We start from the raw sequence: 24,292 nt of genomic DNA on the forward strand, positions 1-24,292 counted from the left end.
AATAAACGAGAAGAAAGGGAGTTAACCGAGGGGCCCGATTTTTATTAGTCATATCATGAGAAGCCTACAAGCACTGATACTAAGGACAACATAGGGGAAATTAGTTGTGCTTAATAAAATGTATGAAGAAACGATAAATTAATGGAAAATAAAGTGGATGAAAAAACAACTTGCCGAGGGTGGGAAGCGAACCCACAACCTTCGCATTTCGCGAAGGTTGTGGGCGCGAATAATTACATTATTTTCTTTTTACGTTACAGAGACTGCGAGAGACCGCAACCACCCTAAGAGTGCGCCAAGTGAATATCCTTTGCCTGCAAGTGAAAGGGCGCCTGGTCCACGAAGCAGTAGTCGGAGTGATGAAGGTGGATCAGCGGATCTGAAATCATCCAATCTTTCCTCTGGACATGACGATGGTAGCAGCGACACGCAAACCGATTTGGAAGAACGGCGCATGTTACTATATTTACTTATATACTTCCCACTGTTACTTACTAGAAAGCCAAAATGAAAAAGCGGGATGCAGAAGCACCGGTTTTTCATGTCATAACAACCAACGCCTACTACATGCATACAGGACACGCAGCTTTTCATCAGGAAATAGCCAAGGTGAACAACGTCTATATGGAATGCTTAGTTTTCGACAAGATAGCCAGTTTGAACAAAATTTATATGAACCAGGTGGACCCCAGGCAGCGAACAATCAAGGAGAACCACATAGATACAGAAGAGCCGGTATTCAGAGAGAAAATGGCCAAGGAGAGCAAGGTAGATATGGACAACGTGTATATCGGGGTCGAAATAATCAAAGCGAGCAGAATAGATATGGAAGATGTGGTTTTCAGGGAGGAAATAGCCAAGGTGAACAGAAGGTGTATGGAAGGCCCGGTATTCAGAGGGAAAATATTCAATGAAAACAAAAGGATTGTGAACGAGATGAATTTCAATAAGAAAACAGTCGGAGTGGACGAAATAAATATACAATGCCTGGTATTCGCAAAAAATGATAGCCAAAACGAATCCAATATATACGCAACTTGAATTTTATTCGCAAAACAGTCAAGGTGATAAAAATGGACACACTATAGAGAGTTTGTGGGGGCCTAATAGCCCATGAAAGCAACATAAATTTGTGTGGAACGGATGTCGATGGAAAAATGTCGTCGGTGAGGAACATCGATATGAAAGAGCTAGTTCTACGAGGGAAGCTTGTCATCGTGAACTACTTCAATACAGAAGGCCAAATTTTCGGCGAGCAAACCCAAGGGAACCATTTTCATGTGAAAGACATGGTTTTTCTAGCAATCATGCTGATTGCCTGCAAGCATTCAGAGGCGGCCCACCGCGCCGGATTCCTTCATATATAGCAGAGGGAATTTGTTGATCAGTACCCTATCGCCCAGGTTAAATGATATTTCAGGGTGAAAAAGAACAGTGGAAAAGCATGGATGTCTTAGTCAAGGTTTACAAACTAAACAACGCACATATTTAGCAGCCATTTTCACCTTGTGGTATAATCTCGACAGTTAGAAAACATTACCTCAGCTAGCAAAACGTCCATCATCATGAAGGCGTGCTGGTGAACGCAGCGCGATGAGGAACGGAAACCTCAATTCCAACGGTTCCATCAAATCTTCGGCGGTTTCATTACAGCCGCTCTTCGCGCATTTCGAGAACCTTAACAGGCTTCAACCTAAGGTTCAGGACACAAGGCCTTTGCCATCGGCACAATGTTATGTGTAAAATTCAGCAGCGCGTCGCACGCGCTCTATGCTTATGGTTCTAGCTAAAGTGCGCAATAGAGAGGCCAGTAGGACGGTGGGGTGATGTGTGCCGTCTTGAGAGCGTGCCAAAACTTGTATTTCACACGATCAAGCGCAAGCTAGGAGCGGATAGGCAGGTGAGCATGCGTATTCTCTTCTACCCAACCTGTTACCGAGCATGGTTGCTCATGTGGCTGACAGCCTACGCAGCCAGGTAGTCTGCGGCGGGTGCGAACAGAGGCGCAGTCTACATAACTGGTAGCTCCTACCCACGCGCCTAGAGCTGCAGAATGCGTAATCTGAACTTTCTAAGATGCTGTGAAGTCAGTAGTAAAACGAAATGTTCATTCATGTATCATTCATGTATCATTCACCTGCGCTCTGCATAACGCCAGCGTTTGTGACAGCGAGTGTTTCGGATCGTTGAAAGATATGTGCTCATCTTTCTCTGTTGGCCCTGAAACCATGCTTTTTTAATTTAATACGCGGATGTTTATCGCGATTTCCACGGTCGGCAAAATTCGGAAGCGGACTTTCTATAGAAATCTAATAATTTGCTATCACCATCAACGGTTCGCTTTCGAGTTAAACTGCATCAATTTAGGGATACCTGTTCTTTTTATTTCTCAGGGAGTGGCTCTGCCTGCGCTCGTTTTAGCGATCTGCAAATTGCACGTGCTGCCTTTACGTCTACAGGATAATAGAGTGGTTCAATTTGTATTCATCGTTTATTTGGACCCTGTACCATACCATTTATCTGTGCTATCTTGTTAATCACGCGACAGCAATTCATTAAAATACTTTTTTATTTCCTGTTGTAAACCCTTAACTGACATTCTCAGTGCTAGTGGGGCAACGAGAGTTTGTGTCAAGCCTGTAATCTGAGTGTTTTTCTTAAGCGACCATGTAAAATTGGTGTCACGGTGACTATGACAACTATGTTCTTTCACTCTGCCCTTACCAAGTATGTGGACTTGAAAGGTCATTCTTTCAGTAATTGTTGAGGTGATATGTTTTTATTCCCTTTCGACATGCTTCAGAAGTGCCTGTGAAAATCAACAAATGCCGGCTCTATAGGCACTCTTGAGATCCAGTAGAGTAACGGCTGTGCATGCACACGTCCGCCATCAGAGTGTCAGAGTCCAAGCAAATTATTTTAAAAAAAACGTTCAATAAACTGAACTGTACTGAGTATCGCCTAAATAGAGCCAACAGACACCCTTCCGTCTGCTCGTAAGGTCGGTGGACGATGATAATAAAAGTTTTGACTCCACTGGAACAAAAATACGTAGTTTCGCCCGAAACGCCAAGCTTCGACTGCGATAGAAAATTAGTGGACCACTATACGAAGTAAGCATTGTAGTTTTATCGGTCGTATAAACTTCTAGACGTTCGCTTACTAACAAAAGAGGCATGATGTCCGCGCGCGCCGGCAAAGGTGAACACATTTCACTCGATGACCGCGGAAACTCGCTGCCAAAACGCTGGCGTGAGGAAACGCGGCCACGGCAGCAATCGAAGCGACATTCGGGCTGGCTATCGCTTCAATGACAAGTGAGCGCCGAAAACACGTTGCACGCAAAAAAGCAATAAGCGGCCGACGCACCTAGACTTTGCCCCCTACGCAGCTTGCTTTCGAAATACGGCCACGCGAGCGCACGCAGCCGCCAGATTCGCAGTTGCAGCCGGAGTATAATGCCACGTACGCCCCTCTCTCGCTTCTCCCCGGCTCTCGATCGTTGAGCCGGAATCATCGGTTCCCCCCGCCTTCACTTGCACATACAGCTTAGGGCACAAGGTGATTTCGTCATCGCCTTTGGACTTTATACGGAAAGTCACGCCGACAGCAACGTCGATGCCCACGCCGACAATGGAAAGGCGCTTAGAGTGTCCATATAGTCTCTATCGCAAAAAGACGTCCTCGTCTGTCACGCCTATGGCCTAGACATTGTGTGCCATGGTAGCCCAATGGTTATGAGATTGTGCTGCTGAATTCGAGGGCGCAGTTTCAATCCCAGTCTTACTCCGATGGAAGCAAAATGTAAAAAAGAATGCAGAGACTCCTATGTAATTGTTTCAGCATGCATAAGCATAGCCACAAATTTCAGTTGGCCTGCCCCCAAATGTCACTGCCAAATTTATTTTGACCCACCTCCAAAGTTTAGGTTGGCCCACCATCAAAGTTAGGTTAGCCCACACCGAAAATACAGTTGGCCCATCACCAAATTTAAGTTCACCCACATAGAAATTTTCAAGTTGCGTACCCCAAATTTCTTACGGCCCACCAAAGATGTCAACTTGGCTCACCCACAAATTTAGCTTGCTCCACTCCCAAATTTCAATTGGCCCACCCCCATATTTAATTTCGCCCGCTCCCAAATTTCAATGTGGCCTACATAAGAATATCAGCTGGCCCAGCGGTAAATTTGAGCCGGCCCACCCACCTTTCGAATTGGCCCACCAATAAATTTCAAGTTCATCGACTCCCAGATTTTAAGTTTGTCCAATTCCAAATTGCAAGTTAGCCCACTCCCAGATTTCAAGTTGGCCCACTCGAAGTTTAGGTTGGCCCGCCGAACGTTTCAAGTTGGCCCATTTTCAAATTTAAGTTTGGTGACCCTTGAATTGCGAGTTTACCCAGCCCTCCTACCATTAGCTTTTCCATGCATTTCTAAGCAGCCCTATGTATTTGTGTGGGCATTCTCCTTTTAATTTTGGGTTTAAACCGGTTTAGACTGTTCCTTATTGCTGATAAGGATACCAGACATCTACATTTACCTAATCTTAATTGCTAAATGTCATTGCGAAATGCGAATTTTCGTGAAGAAACAAGACATCGCACTTTTCACATGATAGGGCTGGGGTAGTTGCCAAATAATTCTGATACAACAAAAAAATGCAGAAACTCCACTAAAATTTTCTAAGTACGCATAAGGATACCCCCAAATGTCAGTTGGACCACCTTAAAATTATCTTGGCCCACTCCCAAACGTCACGTTTGCCCACCTCCAACTTTAATTTGGCACACCCCCAAATGTTAAGTTAGGCCATGCCCAAATTTAAATATGGCCTTCGCTAAAAATTTCCCTTGGTACACCTCCGAAGTTGGCCTACCACTAAATTTATGTTCGCCGACAGCAAATTTAATTTGGCCTACGTTGAAATTTTAAGTTGACCCACCCCCAAATTTCATTTGGCCCGCCCGCAAATTTGGCTTAGCCCACCTCAAGAGTTCAGGTTGGCCATCCCCAGAATTTAATTTGGTCCACCCTACTTCAAGTTGGCCCACCCACAATTTCCAAGTTGGTGCACTTGCACATTTCAAGTTAGCTACTTGTAAATTTATGTTGGCCCAACCCCAAATTTCGGTTTAATAATAATAAGCTTTTCCATGGATATTCGAATAACCCTTATGTACCTCTATGGGGACTCCCGGCTTATTTCCTTTTTTGGCTTAAATTCATGCTTCTCGCTTTAAAGTTACCAATAATATACATTTACCCTGGCACAATGGTTTAATGTTTTTGCAGAATACACGTTTTTGTGCAGATACAAGGCATTACAAGTTTCGCGTGAAGCGGCTGGGAGTACCTGTTAAAGTATGCTTATGCATTAAAAAGCTCTTGTTCTGTCTATTGGGCTCGTTAAAGCACAGCAGCGGGTCAAGGGTATTCAGGAGACCCGATTACCGCCCGCGTCATAATACCATGGTCATTTTCTGACGTCGACGCGCAAAATTTATTTTATTTGATACAGAATACGTTGGTCGCCGTGAGTACGAAAGAAGGCCCGCGCTCAAGCTTCTCAAATGCTGCTGTCGCATCGCATATAGCATCCTCTTTCATGCGGGTATTGCTACATCAGACAAACAGGCAGGCTCCAGATGTATCCATGGACCAAGCAAGCAGGTAATCCAATTGCACTCTGATGTGGCCTTTTATGTGCTCACTATTTTCGGATTTTGACCATGGTTATTTATTAAGGTGAAAACCCTATATGTCTCATTACTTAGTCGACCTTTAGCAAAAACGCGTCGACAATACGAAATGCAGACCCACGATGTTAAATAACCCACGGCATTTGGCGCTCATGAAGGCGAAGTCAATCGAGAGCGTTAATTAACGCACTCGAACCCATGAATTTTGGTGGAAGCCGAAAATACCACCATTTGTATTAATAAAAGCGACGTTAATTCAGACAAATTTAATTCAGGTAAAGTTAAGGCACTAGAACCGACGACCTTTGGTCGGAGTGGAACCTTCGGCCTTCAGTGGGAGTTGAACCTTAACATTCTAACAAACCATGTTTGGTGGTGATTAGGGCTAAGTCACTTAAGGCACATGTAAGTAGGGTAAAGTTAAGATACTCGAACCCACCACCTTTGGCGGGAATCGAACTAACGACCCTTGGTGTTAATGAAGGCGAAGTCAATTAAGGCACAGTTAGTTAAGGTGCGCCTAATTAAGGCGCTCCAACCCCCGACTTTGGGTGGGAGTTGAACCCTTGACCTCTGCAATTAACAGGGACGACTAAGCGAAGTTCACTAAGCGAATTAAGAGGATGATTAGGCGAACTAAGAGGGTTGACAAAGCGAAGCAGGCATAATGAATAAGGGGGATGTGTAAGTCATTTGTCCGTTTTAATCATCAACCCTTGCGCTCTTGCATTCAAGTGGTCTTTGGTATAACCAAAGAGACCCTCTGATATATTTTAGAAAAGTGTTGTGTCTTGAATAGATACCGCGATCAATGTATGCTGGAGATGATTGGAGCTGTTCACATCGACATATTTTGAGTGCACTATCTGTTTACGAAAAACAAATTGAGCGCTTGTAATTCAGTTCATGAAGCTGAAGCTTTATGTCCTCCTAGTGTGTTCTCTCCTATCGGCCGTTTGCAACATATACTCCGGCTTAACGCGGGCGCTCGTCACGAGTTTAGCGTTAGCGCACATCCAGCGTGCATGGCGGCGTTCGCAATGCATTGGCGCGGACCCAGCGTGAACAGAACATTTCCGCTCTCACGCCAGAGCTGCTAGTTCACAGTGTATCACGCTGTGTGTTTAGCTGGCATGTTGGCCTACAGTTCGGGTACTGTGAAGAGATTTGCACAGAGCTTTCGCCTTCACCAAAAAAAAAGAAGCGCTCACGCGATGCACGCTTATGTGCATAGACTGCGGCAACAGCTGATCGCCGAGCTCCTGCGGCCCGCGTTGAATGCGCCGGAGTATACCACTCTTTATCGGGTGAAGAGGAAAGTGCGCTCGACGAGCCGTTCCTGATCTCTGGCTTCTGCGAGACAGTGCATCGCGGCTTGAATGCGTTTCCGTCGCGTGTTGTGCAACAATATAAAGATGTTTTGGCTCACCATCCGTGAAATTTACATGATCCTAATTCATATGAGGTCGTCGAAAAAAACACTATGTAGGGTTTCGGTGCAGCGGTAACCAGGTCATGTGGACATTCCTGATGGCTGCGCAAGAATGTAACATGCATCCTCAGCCACCGTGTGTTTGCGTGTCGTGAGCTATTTTGGGTGTATCTGTTTTTATGTAGCGAAGAGCAGCGTCGGTCTCCGAATCGCCAGCATGAAAATTATTCTCGTTATGGATTTGCTTAGCGTGAGAACTAAAACATTAAAGTGCTTCTGTACGGCCAACTAATGCAATCCTGAAACATCCCAGCGCCAATCATTATAGAATATTTTAGTCCACCACCAGCATCCTTCTCCCGTATTTGAAGTCTAGTAGACTTGAAATCACTGCGTTATATGTGCGTTACCCTCTCGTATGACGCCGATGGTGTTACTTAACACAGTGATCACTAAGGTTGGTAAACCAGCATGATGGATACAAGTTGTGTGCTGCGGAATTGCTTTTTCACCCTGTAAAGTAGTAATATTCAAGGAGGACTGCCTAAAAGAATCTGACGGCTATGTGCTAGGAACAATTTTTGCAAAATGGGTGAGTGCACCGTAGACAATGGGACGAACAAGACCGAATAAAAAACTGTTTCTTCCTCTATTTAAAAAAAATGATGAGCCATTCCACTCGGTGAAGGTGGACGACCGGCGAAGCTGTTTAGCACATGACCCAGAGGTGACACAGAGTTTTGTACAAAGGTACAAAGTTATTTATCGAGATGTTTATGTGCCTTCGCCTGCACGCCGGCTCCGCCCCCTCGAAGAGCCGAAGGATACTAGACATGCGTGAAATTTCACGGGACGGCCAGCATGGGAGAGTGGAATGAAACGAAAGTACTTACGCAAGCGCTTGTAACGCCGGTAAAGAAAGGGCAAAGCGAGCGTAGACATGGCCGGCACGGATGGAAGTGTAGTAAGTATCTCTTATCAGTTTAGTATGTCATACGGGTTCTATTTGGACCCACGATATTATCTTGAATTGGCGGACTGCTTGCAGCCTTGCCTGCTGAGCACTTGTTGTCTCTGCCGTACGGGTGTATGCATTACGGGGGTCTGCATTGCATTTTTGCTTGACAGGAGGACATGAGCCGTCGCTGATGATTATAGATGCTTGTTTGGAGCTTCTTCTTTATTGAAACGTATGCTGTTCCGAAGCCTGTATGCGTTATTCCGATGAAGGTATCCATTGTTGGCTTCACTTTGCTGAGTGGTTGTAGACTCTGCATTACAAGGGGGATGAACCAGTGCATTCTCACTTGCTGAGGGGTGTATGAGCCATTGCTGATGATGGTAATATTTATTTATGCACACGAAATTACATGGAACCCTTGCCATATACAGCTTCGCTGTAAAAGCTCACACTGGCTAACGCTGGAATAAGACGTCGCATGGTCATTCCGCATGCTTGGATCATGTGCTACCTAGTAGAGGAGATCTATAACCAGCATCGCGTGGTCCGCAGCCGGTCAGTTGACCACTCGACAAGTTCAATTCACACTGTACGTTATGTACTTGTTAGTAACCAAATCTACTTTGTTCTTGGGGGACGTTGGTGGAGAACCTCGTTCAACAAAGGAGACAGTCGTGCAATTTGTCTACAGACAACAATTTGAACTCTTCTCGAAATATACGACACAACTAATTCCGCAGCAGAACGGTGTCAAGTGTGTTAGGATCGTCTATTTTTTGTAACTACTCATTGCTGCCAAACCACTGGTGAAAATTGCAGTGAGCATGCTGTAGTAAGCTTACGTTCGCGAAACGAATTTTGCGATATACAGAACTGGATCTCAGTCTCTTACGGCAAGCTTACACACGCACGCGCACCTAACGCTGTATTCTCCATCCACCTCAACACCAGCAAAAATCTGGCCATGTAGACTTAAGTCCCTTCAGCACGTCTCGCGGAACTATTTCCCACTTAGAAGATGCCACGTCATGCTAAGTAGACCACGCTAGCGCCAAACGCACCAACAGAATCTGCCACCGACTGCATACCTGGCATAAAACACGGAGCACTCGCCCATGCCGTCATGCCGACTGCCCTTGGATGGCGCGACTACTTGAACGATATGGCGCCGCCTATTAAAAAAAAGGACTACAGAGGTTGCAAATTTTCACCAGTCCTGGCGTCGCCCGCTTGAGGTATCTGGGTTCGTCGGCTGCTGACCGCATACCACAGCTAATCGCCGAACTGCCGCGGACCGCCTTCAACGCGCCGTACTATACAAGGGGCAAAGTTTCGTCGATCCTGGCATCTCCGGGGTGACGTATCTGATTCGACGGCCACTGACGTTTCGAACAGTGGACTATATTTGCGCCTTGACTGTCTACAAACTTCGACATGGTAGAAACGCATAATCGCGGTTGAACGCAGGCCAACAGCACTTCGCGTTTTCCAACGTCTGTAAATAATAATTAAAAAAACGTGACAACTGTGACAATATTCGGAAATACTTATACGAGTATGAAATTGCACCAGAAAAATGGAACGCAATTTATCTTTCTACGGCAGCAATTTCTGTGGATTTTCAGAGTGATCTTGACTGCAAAATTGCACATAGACTTTACATATGCACACATAGTCCTTAAATTTCCAATAAGGCGAACAATCTAAGTGAAATTAAACACATGCAGCTGCGATACAAACATATATTTTTCTCTTGTATCTTAGTAGGTTCAGTCAACTGTTACGAAACGAAGCATTCACTTTGCCATTTCCCACATTTTGTTGCGAAAGTCGATTCCCGGCTGGCAGATCTCGTCGAAGTACGGCAGCGCCGCTCTGACAGTCTTGTAGTAGGTAGTCAGCCTTGGAAACTTCTCGCTCCTGTAAAAGTAACACTAGAAAATACGTACGCGGAGAGTGAGTATGCGCGCACTAAAGATTTGTTGATTGCGTGAGCGTACAAAACTATGCCGTGTATTTTCCTTGAGTACCAAGCTGCCTTCGTGAACAGTGTTATTTATTTATTTATTTATTTATTTATTTATTACATACTGCAGACCTTTCGGTCCAAGCAGAGGGGCAATAGAACGTATACAAACAAAAGAGAACAAATTAAGAACAAACAAATACAAATTTATACAAATTTTAGTCACACTGTGTCTGTAAGCTGTCGTTCCGGTCTGATACTGTTCTGGGGAAAAAAGAAAATTTAAACGTGTCAGTTCGAGCATAATAGGGTGTGAGTGAATCCGAATGATGCTGTCTTCTTTGCCGTGTTAGTGCAGGCGTTATATAAGTCGATGGTTTAATTTCAAGCCTGTTGTTGAGAAGAAGGGAAAGGAATTCAAGTCTTAGCAGCTTTCGGCGCGATTCAAGAGTAGGTATGGAGTTGTCTGTCATAATTTTGGAGGGAGAGTCCAGTCTTGCAAATTTATTAAATATAAACCTGACTGCCTTTCTTTGTATTTTTTCAAGACGCACGATATTTGATTTAGTGTAAGGATCCCATGATATACATGCATACTCTAACTTTGGTCTAATAAATGTAAAATAACACAGTAATTTCACATTAGGAGGGGCATTTTTCAGTTTGTGTCTTAGGAAACAGAGTTTGCGGAAAGCAGAAGAACAAATATCATTAATGTGCATGTTCCACGACAATGTGGAAGTCAAAGTAACACCTAAGTATTTGTAATTGTGAGTTTCACGCAGAGCTGAAGAACCTAGCGTATACGAAAAAGTTAGTGGGCTTTTTTTACGAGTAACACGAAGAAATACGGATTTATCAGCGTTAATAAACATACCCCATTCATTACACCACTTTAATATGTTATTTAAATTCTTTTCGAGGACAGTCTGATCATTCTGACAAGTTATGTCACTGTACAAAATACAATCATCGGCAAACAGTCTAATTTGCATACCAGGAGTTAGGGTTTTAACAATGTCATTTATATAAATTAAAAACAGTAGAGGCCCCAAGACACTACCTTGGGGCACCCCTGATGTGACTGGGAGAGTGGCCGAGCTATGTTCACTTATTCATCCATTCATTTCTTGTCATCCGTCCATTCATTTATTGTCACGAACGAATAAAGCATTGACAAAGCCAACGCCCGAGTAAGTTATTCCCAAGTAGTGTTGTATAGCCGACACTTAACACACATATTAGTGAAGATTTCCGTAGAGGACGGTCACACGCCAATATTGTAGTTAAGGAGCAAAACCTTACTCCTGTTGTTAATAATTTACAGTTGAAAGTTTGTTCTTTAACATCTTGAAGCTGCTCACTACCTTTGTCCAGAAAGATTCCCCACCTCATCAGAAATAAATGCGTTCTCTTTCGTTCTCCCCAGAGAAGGGCGCTGGTTTCTCAATTCTTCTGCGTCCTCGAATGATTGTATGGATGCTGTTAAGGGCAGAGAGCTTGATGATTAGATCAGAGCGCGGTACTTTATTTTGTACAATTGAAACCCGCGAAACTAGCCTGAATGAAGGTGAGCTTTTCGGCAGCGTGTTTTGCTTGTTTTTGTTTCTTCCCCTGCTGTCAAGCTAATTCTCCTGCCAATTAGATGTCGTATAGAAATGTCGGCAATATTATAAGCACCCTTTCATAGAGTTCTGCATGGCGTGGTGATCTTCAACCGCGAGCCCAGCAGACTCGCATGTGTTGTCTAATATTGGGGGCTCCTATCAGCTATAGGCAGTTCCTAATAGGCAGAGTCATTCTCTCTAGCTGATGTCGCTAGTGAATGCCAGCATTAAAATTTTTAGGTAGTGCCGAAAAATGAAGTGCGAACAGTTCGAAATGTTTTGATGACTTAGCTATTTTTTATCAGCCTAATATCAATAAGGATTCCCACATTCATTAGGCTTTAATTCTATAACAAATTTCTCAAAACGTGGCGCGGAGCAAACCGAGATAAACGAGATGCGCACGTCGCCATCTTGATTTTGCGAAACATTTATTCAGCTGGGCATCTGCCTGAAATTTATAAAATTTAAGAGCAACATTTTAGTTGTCTATTAAAATATAGTACAACAAACATTATCATTATCTGAGCATTCTAAATGGGTCCGTTTTCAAATGGTAAATAAATTATTAAGAGCAGGTAAAGGAGGAAGCATATTGAAATTAACATTTCACCATGTGAACATGGCGACAAGCTCTTTCATGGTGACAAAGAAAACAGGAAGGGCAGGCGTGTGCAGAGGCTGCTAAGAAGCAGCCAGCGCTTATAACATTTTGCCAGGTATTTTTTCACTGTTTGACTGTTTCCGTGATCGTAAACATGTTTACTGGTGACTCAGTAAACACATTCAAGGCTGCAAGGATCCCTTACTACGATAACATGCTTCGCAAGTCTAATATTTGTATTCGCCCTTGTGGCTGATTATTAATCTGAACCTATGTCAACTCTATTGTTGTCGGGTCTACTGTGTAAATATGATTTTTTGTGACTGTGTTCGATGTGAATTTATATATTTCTGTGTACTTGTGGCATCACAACTCTTTGCTGCTCTGTTTCGTTGCATTTTATAGCAAGAAGGAAAAGAAACGAATCAATCTGTGCTACTCGTGGGCTCTAATAAGGTGTATTGTTTTTTTATCTATTTAGAAAAACTCCGTAACTTAAGGCTACTTAGTTTTTTTCATCACTGCCAGTATTAGTTGCACTTGGCGTGGCTTAACTTACTTCATCGTATATACAGTCTGATTGCAAACTTTAGGTAAATGAAGGAGTGCTGATTGAGTCCCCAGTGCTGATTAGCAATTTGATATCTTGGCATTTCCTCAGAAGCAGATAACAGTATTCTAACATCACATCGTTTTAAACATATAAGCAGATTCATTTCGCCGAAGTAAGCTTTCATTGCTCAAGGAAACATAACCCATAAAAAACAAACAAATAAAAACAAGAAAGTTTAAGAATGATAGCTGCTTTTTAGATTAAACATTTCACTTTTTTGTGTAAGGTTAAAATAGTGATTTATTTTATATTGTCAAAATAATAATAACAGCAGACTTCAGTGATATCTTTGAGTCTGAACTTAGCGCAACGGAGGAATTCTACCACAGTGACGAAAATTGTTTAGGTTTTGCTTGCGTCGTTTCCTCAAATAATTGCGCTATCCCATTGAGGAGTAATGAATGATAGGCAGGGTTGATAGGATTGGCGGCTTCGCGCGGGGGAGGTGCGATCGAATGCAAGTGCTCTAAGTTAAAATAAAAAATTGAGAAGAAGTGACATCAAGTAAATAATATGTACGGAATAATTATAAATACAGTTATATTAGAAAAGGAATTCCTTAGATAAGCTTTGACTTTCTATTTATTCTCCTGTACGGATAATCATTCCTGCATGATTTAAAAACGCGCATTGTTAACTTGAAGATAAATGACCAGATTTGTGCATTTTCACGCAAACTATGCTGAATCAAGCATGTTTTATATAGCTTAAATGTGCTGCTTATGGAACGCAATATTCGCAGCTTTCTACCAAGGCCTTATGTTAATTCACTTTTTTCGGGTTGGCCCAACATATTAATATAAGAAAATATCTTATCAGTAAACCTTGCTATGAGTGGCAATAGTGTTATTCGTTTTTATAATAGTCAGGCTACCTTGTATACAGCGCAATAATTTTCGAGAATATCGTGTTTCGGGTTATATTTAAACACGTGTTTTTTTTTCACCATTTCCGAAATGCACCATTTCTGGAAATCAATAATTGATTCCCTGTCATGAGAAATTCGCTTTGTTGAAGTGTCAATTTTTAGGCTCGATGACTGGTTTTAAATGTCTGGCAGAGAAATAGTCAACGCTAAAGCCAAATATTTTGCTACAACTGATATCACAAACGAAATTTCCCAGTGTCACATACGAGATTTGAACCAATTTGTATTTTTTTCTGTATGCGACGGCGATATGGAGTAGTTGGCGGCTGTGAATAATTGGGTCTATTATATAAAGAAATGAAGGGAAAATGTGGCAATGTAGTTGCGACGTCGTTTTTGGCATAGACATCGTCAACGTCTTCAACGATGTTTTCCACTAATCGCCCGATTCTGCAGGTATCGTGTGCTGTAGATGCGTTAAAAAATAACGTACAGCGCGAAGGACAAGGACTGCGAAGACAACATACACATCGCTGTGTTCAATGACTTGCAGTTAGAACACCCCAGTTGACTGCCTTTCATTTTCTGCGCATGCCCTTTCTTGCAGCGCTGTGTATGTCGTCTTCGCAGTCCTTGTCCTTCACGCTGTACGTTATTTTTCATCATGAATTACCAACTAGCTCAAGCAACCACCCTAGTGCAGATACGTGTCATGTTTGTCATTATCATCATCATCATGAGCATGTTTTATGCCCACTGCAAAACCAAGGTCTCGACCTGCGACTTCGAATTACTCCTGTCAATCGCCAACCGATTCCAACTAGCGCCCGCAAATTTCCTTATTTCATCGCTCCACCTAGTCTTCTGCCATCCTCGACTGCGTTTCCCTTCTCTTGGTACCCATGTTTGCGGCTTATAATTACTATATATGCCTCTTGGTGCCTTAAAAGATGTTTTCATAAGCATTACGATGAAAAATTGCGCACCAACAAACCACCTTATTGTAAATGATAATGTCTATGTCACGCACCTAATATGATCCCCGTCCGCTAAAGTATAATTGCCAGTCTCACACTCTGTGTTAATTAAAAAAACGCTGCCCTAATTGTTCTGTTCTTTCGTAAATTACATTATTAAGCCTTGCCCGTGACAACCTGGCTACGCGTAAAAGACATTTTAGCGCGGGCGATTACTTGTCTCTTTTGGACTGAACATTGATTCATAAGCTTCTCTGAAGGCATTTAATTTTTGGGGTGTGCTTCAGAGAAAACATAAAAAGTGATTTGATCGATATCTTTCTCTCGTACGATGTCTAGCACCAGAAAGATTTGATGATGTAGCACCCGATGTTTTTCCTCATTGTAATGTGCAGCGGTTGTGTGACTCAGCACGTTGGATTCGAAAGTTCAACTTATAGTTTCACCAGAAACTCATTTCATTCAATTCATCGTCCAACCCGACGATCTGTATGAGCATATCAATTTTTTTAGTAATTGCTATTCTGCATACGTGAGGCGTTTGGCCTTAACTAAGCTCGAGTATTTTTTTAGAAACAATGACCTTTGCCAGAGCAGCATGTTTCAACGATAATTATGATCCTTATGGTGCTCTGTCTCTATCTCTGCATCGCCATGCAGTGGACAAGCCTCATCAGCTCCTTTATTTTTTCCGCCGATAATAATTTTTGCCTGTAATAAATACCAAGGACTAAAGATCGCATGATAGCTCTATGAATACAGCATCCAATTCCAATTGACGTGGGTTCCAATCCTGGTACTAACCATTATTGGCACAGTTTCATTTTTGTTAGCCCTATGAGAATGATGGAGCTGAGGATGACCGGGGAACCTACGGACGACAAAATAACGTCCATTAGAACAAAAGCCGTCGTCAGCACACCGGATTAAATGGGTAGCATGCCGGACAAGGCCAATCCAGTCTCGCGGAATTAGCTGCTCTTGGAGAAAAATGTGAACGAATGTAGGAAAAACGACAAACTTTCTGCCGATGAGATCTATGGAGACCACCTCCACAGGACACAAGCGATTCTCTCCTATCAGAGGTGCAGCAACGACTGTCACTCCATTGGGTTTCCTTATTGTTAACGTTCTTGTTCAGGTATACATAAGCTAGCCTGGATGTATTAGGCAGTGCCGCTTGTAACCAAGGCAGATGGTGAACGCCTATTTAGATGCAAATTTATCTTCGCCTAGTTGTTAGGACTATGCAGCTGGCCAGTAAGTCTTCGTAAGCTATCGCACATCATCAAAGCTGGCGGAACCGACAGCATCGCTATGTGAAGAGCAATTGCATTCTAGTAAATAAGGTGCTGAAATTTTATTGCGAAATATATCAACTTGAAAAATCTGAATTTTTTTGACAGTTCATAAATTTAACCCCCCCCTCCCAAAATAAAATATGAGCGGCATGGTCGCCCTAATCATTAGCATTTGTTTAAGACCGGGGTTGACGATTAATATGCAGATCACCAAGATAATATGCAATAGCCTGGCAAGGGAACACGAATTCAGGATCCCTAGTCAGCTTCTAGACTCTGTACAGGAGTAAGTGAATCTAGGTTAAATACTCATAGGGGACCATGATCATGAGAAGGAAATTTGCAGAAGAATAAAAATGGATTTGAGTCCATATCGCCTGACAGGGAGGTTACCACTGTTGTTGAAAAGAAAAGTGTACAATTAGTGCATCCTACCGGTGCTAGTGGTGCTACCGGTTCCTAAGCCTGACTACGAGGTTACCGCTGTCGTTTAAAAGCAAAAGGTACAATAATGCATCCTACTGGGGCTAACATATGGGCCAGAAACTTGGATGATAACAAAGAATTTCTAGAACAAGTTAATGTCTACACATAGAGCGATGGAACGAAAAACGTTAGGCCTAACGTTAAGAGACAGAAAGAGAGTGGTGTGGATCGGAGAGGAAACGGCGATAGCCGATATTCAATATGAAATTAAAAGAAGATAAGTAGCAGTTTCGCCCGAGTGTCGAAGCATGGATTGAAATAGCAAATTAGCAGACGGTTATACGCAGTGATGGTAGCAGATTTGCCGGCCGTATGAACTTGCAAACATGCGCTTGCTAAGTAAATTAACATGCATGGGGCCACGCGCGCACAAGCTACCATGAACAGATCACACTCGATGACCACGCCCTCTCGATGTCAAACCCATCCAGTGAGAAAACGCGGAAGCAAAAGCCAGCGAATTCACCTTCGTGCTGCCTCTCGCTTCAACGCGAACAAAGCGGCGAGAACACAGCACTCGACGACACGAAGCTACCAGCACTCGACGTATTCTGTCCGCATTGCAGGTCGCTTTCAAAATAGGGCCTACGCGAGCGCGCCGTACGAAGCTGTCGCCGAAGTAGAACACCCCCTTCCCCTTCCCCCGGCGCTCAGCGCAAGACGGAAGACGGCGCGCTCCTTCCGCGAGCATGAGATTGAACCATCGTCATTGGCTCACCCTCGCACGCTTACCCTCACGCATTTAGCATGCGACGCGCGACTACGATGTTATCGCCCTTGAACTTCATACGAAACTACACGACGACGACGACGGTAAAAATGCGTCTGGAGTGTCCACATAATTGACAATGCAATAAAAATAGAGTTGGGCAAGCTATATAAGGCATAGTGTAGGTAAATGGTGGAAAACTAGATTTGCAGAATCAGTGCCAAGGGAATGAAAGTGCAGTCGAGGATGGTAGAAAACTAGGTATGGTTATCAACTTAGAAAATCTTTAGGCGCAAGTTGAAAGCAGCTAGCGCAAGACAAGGGTAATTGCTGATCGCAAGCAGAGGCCTCCATCGTGCAATGGACATAAAGATAGGCTGGTTCTGCTGCTAATGACGATGATTGTACTCTTTTTTTCCGTGTGTTATGGGCGTTCCGCGACCTCTTCCGCGATTATTAACGTGTTCCGATCAGTGCGAGTGTCGAATGATTCGAACAAAATTTTATTGTGCAAGTTAGCGCGTATATTCTGCAATTCACTGCTTTGAAAGAGCAATATTTGCTACGAATATAATATATATGTATGCTTTGCGAGAAGCACGCAATATATGGCAGCGCGTGAGAAAACGAAGGGTTCTGGGAGATCTGCCCACCGTAATGCATCTTGCTTGAAAACTGCACCTGCCAAAAACAATAAAAGACAAGGAAGCAGGCCACGTAATATATACAGTACAGAAATTTATAACAACAATTGAAAGTGCCAGTTTCCTGCGTTCTTTTTATTCGAAACTGGCGACTTCAAATAGTGTTGAGGAAGTTACGAGAAGCTCTGAAGAAATAAAACTACGTGCGAAAATGAAAGCAAAAATATTTTTTTCTATAAGCGACGCACAAATACTAAACAAACACAAAGTAAGCTAGAATAGCACTTGAATGTTCATTACTGCCTCCTCAGAAATCTCTCGCAAGCAACACAGAAATTCCAGATGATCGCGTATGTGAGGTTTTGTTACTTACGGGCACGACGCTGGCAATGTGAGCGGCCAGGCACAGGTCAGCCAGCGTTAGAGAAGCTCCCACTGCAAACTTGCTTTCACCGACGAGACGTTCGAGTGTCCCGATGACTTCCTCCTCTAACTGCTGGAGTAGTTCAGCTGTTGGCTTTTTAAGATTTTTAAAGCAGGCGTTCTGCACCTTAGGACCGGAGAGCAAATAAAGCACCATCATGAAATTCAGCAAAAAGGATAAGAAAATATAAGTTATCTTACGAAAATCTAGAGAGCCAGTTGTAATGAAATATAAGCTATTGAACCTCTCCGGAATAACAGTCATAAAAGCGTTTTTTATTGCATCTTTCATTCGAAATGGTTTTAATGTTTTCATGCCTGGACTAGCGTTCTCTCCCGCGATATCATTCCGCTCAAGGGCTTTGAAAGGATAATAAGCTACGACAATGACGATGACGATAATTGTACAGCTAATAGAAGCAATACCCTGTCCCATATTTTACCCACCACTATTACTGGGCTGTTAGCACTGCGTGCAGCTGTCCACCTTTCCTAGCTATTGGCCTCGAGCTCCACCACTGGAAAAGCTGGCGCCACCGTCGGCGTGACGTGCTAGGAGGGATCACGTGGTCATAGCGGCCGCGTCGGCTGCTTCGGGAGCGCCGAAGCGAGCTCAAAACGAGGTTAAATTCCCTCGTACGCTGCGGTCCTCATTTAGTGGCGAAATTTTCCCCCTTCTAGTGACTCCTTTAGAACGCTTGAAAGCACTACAATAGGTAGTGGCTGCCTTTGAAGGCGCGCAACATGGTAGGCCGCAGGGCCGGACGCACGTAACTGAGGCGGGTGTCAGCCTTATTCACACGTAGCCGCAGGACAAGGAGCTGCGTGAAGCTTGGCTCGCGAAACACAAAACCGGCAAACAGTCATCGGCTACAACTCCGGTATGCAGCAAGCACAGACACGAGGAAGATTTCTGCTACGGCGCCCGGTCTGCGATGTTCTGCAAACGCGCACTGAGACGCTCGCCCGTGTCCGCTGCCGGACTAATTTCATGACGGTTTGGTCTATGAACTTGTCGATGGTATAGATGCTGGCAAGTTCAGTGGAGTGGAAAGGCAGCGGTAAGAAGCACATTTAAAAAAAGCATGGCATATGGTCATGTTTATGTTATGAATTAATGCACCGGATTACAAAAAAGGAGCAGCGGGAAATTGCACGCTGAGAACACCGACGAACATACAGTGCGACGCAACTCGAGAAATAATATTGAAAGTTCAAAGAACTTAGAAGAAAAAAAAATGTTGAATCGTCGCGACGGGACATCACAGTCCGTGTAGGCGTCGAAGTCTCTACAATGAAATTATTTTTGAACAGCTCTGATAGCGCCCACGCAACAATGGTTGCTTGTATACTGTCAAATGCTCCTATTCTGCGGCCTAAAGCTCATGGCACGGTGCGAAAACGCGCGCGTGGTAAAGCGAAACAGTGCGCGGACAAGCATGCAGACGCGCAGTCGGTCACTGCGAAACTGCGCGATCGCTGCATTGAGGCTTCGTTCTATTACGCTCCATTTAGTTATACAAACACTATAGGAACATATTTCACATAGTTTGCTCTCAGCGTTTACCTACCTCTCCCGCAAGAAGCTGGTTCGGGAGACTTCATCGCGGCGACCGCGGGCAGTGGCGTTCACTGTACGTATTCGGTAAAGAGACAGCGTCTATAAACGATTGTGTGCTTTCAGTTTGCCCAAGATTATTATTTAGAGAGTAAAAAAACTTCTCTCGTTTTTAAAGTGCTTACAGAAATGTCCGGGAGAGCTCGCGCATGGTGTTTTCAGTGAGCGCTGACAGCAAAACCTATGAGGAGCGCGCCACGTGATCCCTCATACTATGCCAGGGAGGCGCTTCCGATAGATGGCGACTCCGTAACTCCCCGCCGCCAATAGAAATGCCAATAAAATGCCCCGTGTGTTATCGCAGAAGCATCAAACTTGTGCAGGCCTTTTCGCCCACCGTAGTCGCATTGCCAAACTGAAGCACGAGCGTGATCTTGCAATTGATACGTTAGTCATTCCATGTGCTTACGTAAAAGGAAGCGATCCTTGGGTACACGTAGCTGCCAATCTTCTCCACGATTTCATCCACACGTGCTCGTCTCCTCAGATCCTTCGGATAAAGTTCCGAGTAAGGGGCGTACTTGTTAAGCAGGTAGTGGCAGATGGCCGAGCTTCGGATTAGCCGAGCAACGAGAAGATCACGAAAATATTTGTTAGAAAGCTGGTAACATAATCCTATTGTGTAAACTGATATGCCCAGCAACAAAACACAAAAGAAATGCGTGAATACATTTCGAATACCTTTTACGTGTGATATGGCGAACAAGAAATATTGGAAATACGGTGCCTAACTACTGTGCAGATCGAAAATGCGAGAACCTTCTTAGAGCTACGTCAGTTGTTAAGCCGATTGTCCGTATAAAGGCTGTTTTAGCGAACATCTTCAAAAATATCAGAATTCTAGCTAATCAGCTAGCCTACTCGAAGCGGCGGACAATGCCTGAACAAGAAATTTAGATGCAAAATCTACTAATTATTAAAAATTGATTAATTAAGATTTTAACTAATTACATTATGGACGACATTGCAATTTACAAATTATAGCAGTAGAGTTCGCAAGGTGGATGCGCATGGAACGAATTTTCAAGATGACACCAGTTTCAAGATATAAATTCCCGAATCTTGCGGAGAAATGCACTGGCGTTCCAGTTAATTTGTTAAAAAAACGTCGTTTCATGCACTGAAGCACTCAAGTAAACGGAACGCCAATGCATTTCTCCGCAAAATTCCGCAATCTATATCTCGAAACTGCTGTCGTCCTGAGCATTCGTTCCAAATGTATTCGCCTTCTGAAGTGCACTACTAGAATTTGTAAATTGCAATATGGGTCGTAAGGAAATTAGCTAAAAGTTCATTAGACAGTTCTTCTTAATTAGACAATATGGAATTTCAATTTTTTTAGCAAGTATAGCCCGCCGATTCGAGCAGACCGGCTCATAACCTAGAATTGAGCTAGCTGCCACAGGCAACCTTTAAAAAATTTTGATAGTGTTCGCTGAAACACCCTGTATATCCTGAACATTTAATATAATAAAAATGGGCATGATGGTTTTCTTCAGTATCCGAACGAAGTAAAGAAATTGTTAATCGGCAATGCAGTGCAGGTTTCTCAGAATATTTCATACCCTGACAGTTACAGGCATAATGTTTAAAAAGTTCATATTTCCCAGTTTTATTCTCAACCAGGCATATGTCCGACACAGAGTCTAGAATGTTAAGTTGTGTCAATGAGCGAAATAGTAAGAATGTTTGAAGCGTTCGAACCTTTCCGTGAGAACAAAGTCTTCTTCCACAATTGTCGGCACCAGTCCGAGAGGATTCAACTACAAAGAAATAGCTGGTTCATGCAACCACCGTATACAAATCATTGCTCTTCATACTTGCTCAAAGTCAAGCATAAAGCTTAGTTTAAGTTACGATACTCTCACGACACTATTAAAGGGCCGACTGCAATCATTTTATAATACTGCAGGGAAAGTTCTCTGTTTTCAACCTGAAGATCACATGTAGTGCCCCTCCCAAAGCAATTACGATTAGGCGGGTTGGTGTTGTAGAAAAGCATGTTTCTGTGTGAAAACAGCGGCGGCTTTGCTGGCCATGATAAAACAGCTACTAAAACGTCGACATACATGGCATTACTGGCCATTTCTATGACAAACTAGCTCATCGCATTGCGAAGGATACTACTATTTGTCGGTTGTACTTAAGGAAAAAAAACAATTTTAGTACTTCAGTTTTGCAGTTGGCGACGTATAACCTCACTCACGGCATGTAGCGCATCCATTATAACTTTCCCCCGTTAAAATTTTTCAGACTATGACGTTAATAAAAGTCCTATTGTGACAACAAATAAATTTCGGGTAAATAAAGAAAAATATGCGTTGACATGCAAGAACTACGCGAAATGTTTCCATCCGTAGTGCCTATAAGCAACAAAAAAAACATGCCATATAATTCGCTCAACCTTTCCCCATCGACTCTGCAATATAAACGAGTACATAAATCACATAACAAAAACAAGAAATAGTAATGTGCTCCTTCACCTTTCTGTACTCCTCGGATTGACTCTCGCTTTTGTCGATATTGAGAACATGAAGCTTGATGTCGAGTCCAATATGCCGTGCCAGCATTTGTACTTGAGTCGGTGAAATGCTCCATGCGAAAGTGTAGAGCTCAATGGCCATGGCTGTGCGGCACGCTGCGGAACGAAAGATACAGCGTTACTGGAGAAGCTAAGTGAAGGAAAGGTTTAGTTACAAGGCACCACAACTGATGAGCTAACTGGAGCAAAACGAAATTTCATCTACAGCCCTTCAATCTTAAATAGAAATTGCCTTGACGTAATAAGCTGTTGACTGTTGTGTCCGATGGCACTGACGACCAGAGCGATAGTAATTAAGCGGCTAAATTGAAGTGCTTTTGTTGCTTTCAGAATGCTACTTTTCGGCACGTGTGGCGATTCTCTGAAACAGTTACCGGATATGAGTACGTTGGCTCCTACTATCATGAGCAGCTCTGAAAGCAACGGATGTGCAGTTTCCTGTAGAAATCGGACTGTCTGTTAAATTTTCACGGACTTTGGTTCCACAAAAAAGACTCCAGGAGGAGATGAAACTGGTAGTGGAACAAGAAGGTAACGGTAACAGTTCCACACAACGGTGGACACCCCAACCGTGCTCTGGGATGTCATAGGGACAAACTTTTTCTTCCTCACTTTTTGCTTTTACGTTGTAATTATTCTTTGACAAACTCAGCAAGCATCGAAACAGTAGTACAAAAAAAAAAGTCGGGACGCAATTTCCTTACTTAGCACGGCTGAAACCAAATTGTCAAAAAACATAGCGACCTAAATGTTTATGTGCAATACACAACGCCCCATCAGGCGCCAAACAATAAACATATAGAACTCTGCCACACTTACTTATATGCCCGACAACTATACGGACGGCACAAACATGTGGACGGCTCACACACACTTTTTACGTGACAGCAACAAGCAATGCTGAATTTTTTTTTGATTTCCACAAGGAGCCGAGTCCGTGGTCACTGAACGTTTCAAACATGAGGGGCTAAGATCATGAGCGGTCGGGTTGGTTGGCTCATTGCTCCTCCCCATGGAATGCATAGTATTCATGAGCCAATTACGAAGTGTAAACAAGTGGGGCTTTAAATTAAGGATGGTAGCTGCCAACAATTAAGAGATAAAATTATGACAGACACATATCTCATGAAACATGATCTTCATATACAAGAAGCTATATTATTTTGACCCCTGATGTGTCTTGTGGGTGCCTATGGCTGGCTTACTATTATAATATCTAGGCATGACATGAACATTATTCAGTAATTATTTCAAGAAAAGATTACTCATAGAACAGGCGGCAAGCACGATATATCTTTTTTAATCTATCACACGCTACGCTGGACCAGAATATGATGACCCTGTGGTTCAGCAGTCCCGATTCAAATGAAAAAAAAACATGCATTGAATCTGTCTTCAGAAAATCGCTTAAAATATCGCGAGCCTATTCAAAGACTACATGCAGGGACGGAGCTTCTTCTGTAAAAAGTTTGCTTTATGAGGTATACGTGGCAAAAGATATTTATACGCATTTCCAAAGAAAATTGACTCGCCATTCCGGCCTTGCCCAAGTTGATGTCCAGCAAAGCTGTTAGAAAACCACCACTACAGCTGCAAAGAGGGGTATGCAGTGCTTAAATGATGCTTGTGGTGCTTATTTTAGCTTGTTCTTTATTGAACTGTAGGCTGTGCCGAGTGTTGTATGGGTGATTTCGATGAATGTATAAACTGTTTGCTTCACTTTGATGAGCGCTAGTAGCCTCTCCCTCACAGGGGTAGGAGCGATTGTATTTTGACGCGACAGCGTTAAGGAGATTGTGTCGCAGAAAAGCCGGCGTCAGCGGGGTTGGCCGTAAGCGAAA

At 43.3% G+C, this 24,292-nt stretch overlaps 1 protein-coding gene across 1 annotated transcript; it reads right to left on the minus strand.

Annotated features, from left to right (window-relative positions):
* Positions 1–9,851: 9,851 nt before the first annotated feature.
* On the minus strand, positions 9,852–22,537 carry LOC142574234 (glutathione S-transferase 1-like). The gene is made up of 5 exons (XM_075683374.1): positions 22,393–22,537; positions 21,614–21,672; positions 20,319–20,460; positions 18,242–18,418; positions 9,852–10,027 (listed from the first exon to the last, which is right to left on the minus strand). Exons 1-5 carry the CDS (start codon positions 22,531–22,533, stop codon positions 9,890–9,892), a joined length of 657 nt encoding a protein of 218 aa, XP_075539489.1. The 5' UTR covers positions 22,534–22,537; the 3' UTR covers positions 9,852–9,889.
* Positions 22,538–24,292: the final 1,755 nt, after the last annotated feature.

The sequence above is a fragment of the Dermacentor variabilis genome, chromosome 3, assembly GCF_050947875.1.
Source record: "Dermacentor variabilis isolate Ectoservices chromosome 3, ASM5094787v1, whole genome shotgun sequence".
NCBI lineage: Eukaryota > Metazoa > Arthropoda > Arachnida > Ixodida > Ixodidae > Dermacentor > Dermacentor variabilis.

Coding starts and splice junctions, on each gene's coding strand:
- LOC142574234 (XM_075683374.1), bottom strand. CDS start 22,533: ATGGCCATTGAGCTCTACACTTTCGCATGGAGCATTTCACCGACTCAA. Junction 20,461..21,613: donor GACTTTGTTCTCACGGAAAG/GTTCGAACGCTT, acceptor GCTAATCCGAAG/CTCGGCCATCTGCCACTACC. Junction 10,028..18,241: donor ACATTGCCAGCGTCGTGCCC/GTAAGTAACAAA, acceptor CGTATTTTCTAG/TGTTACTTTTACAGGAGCGA.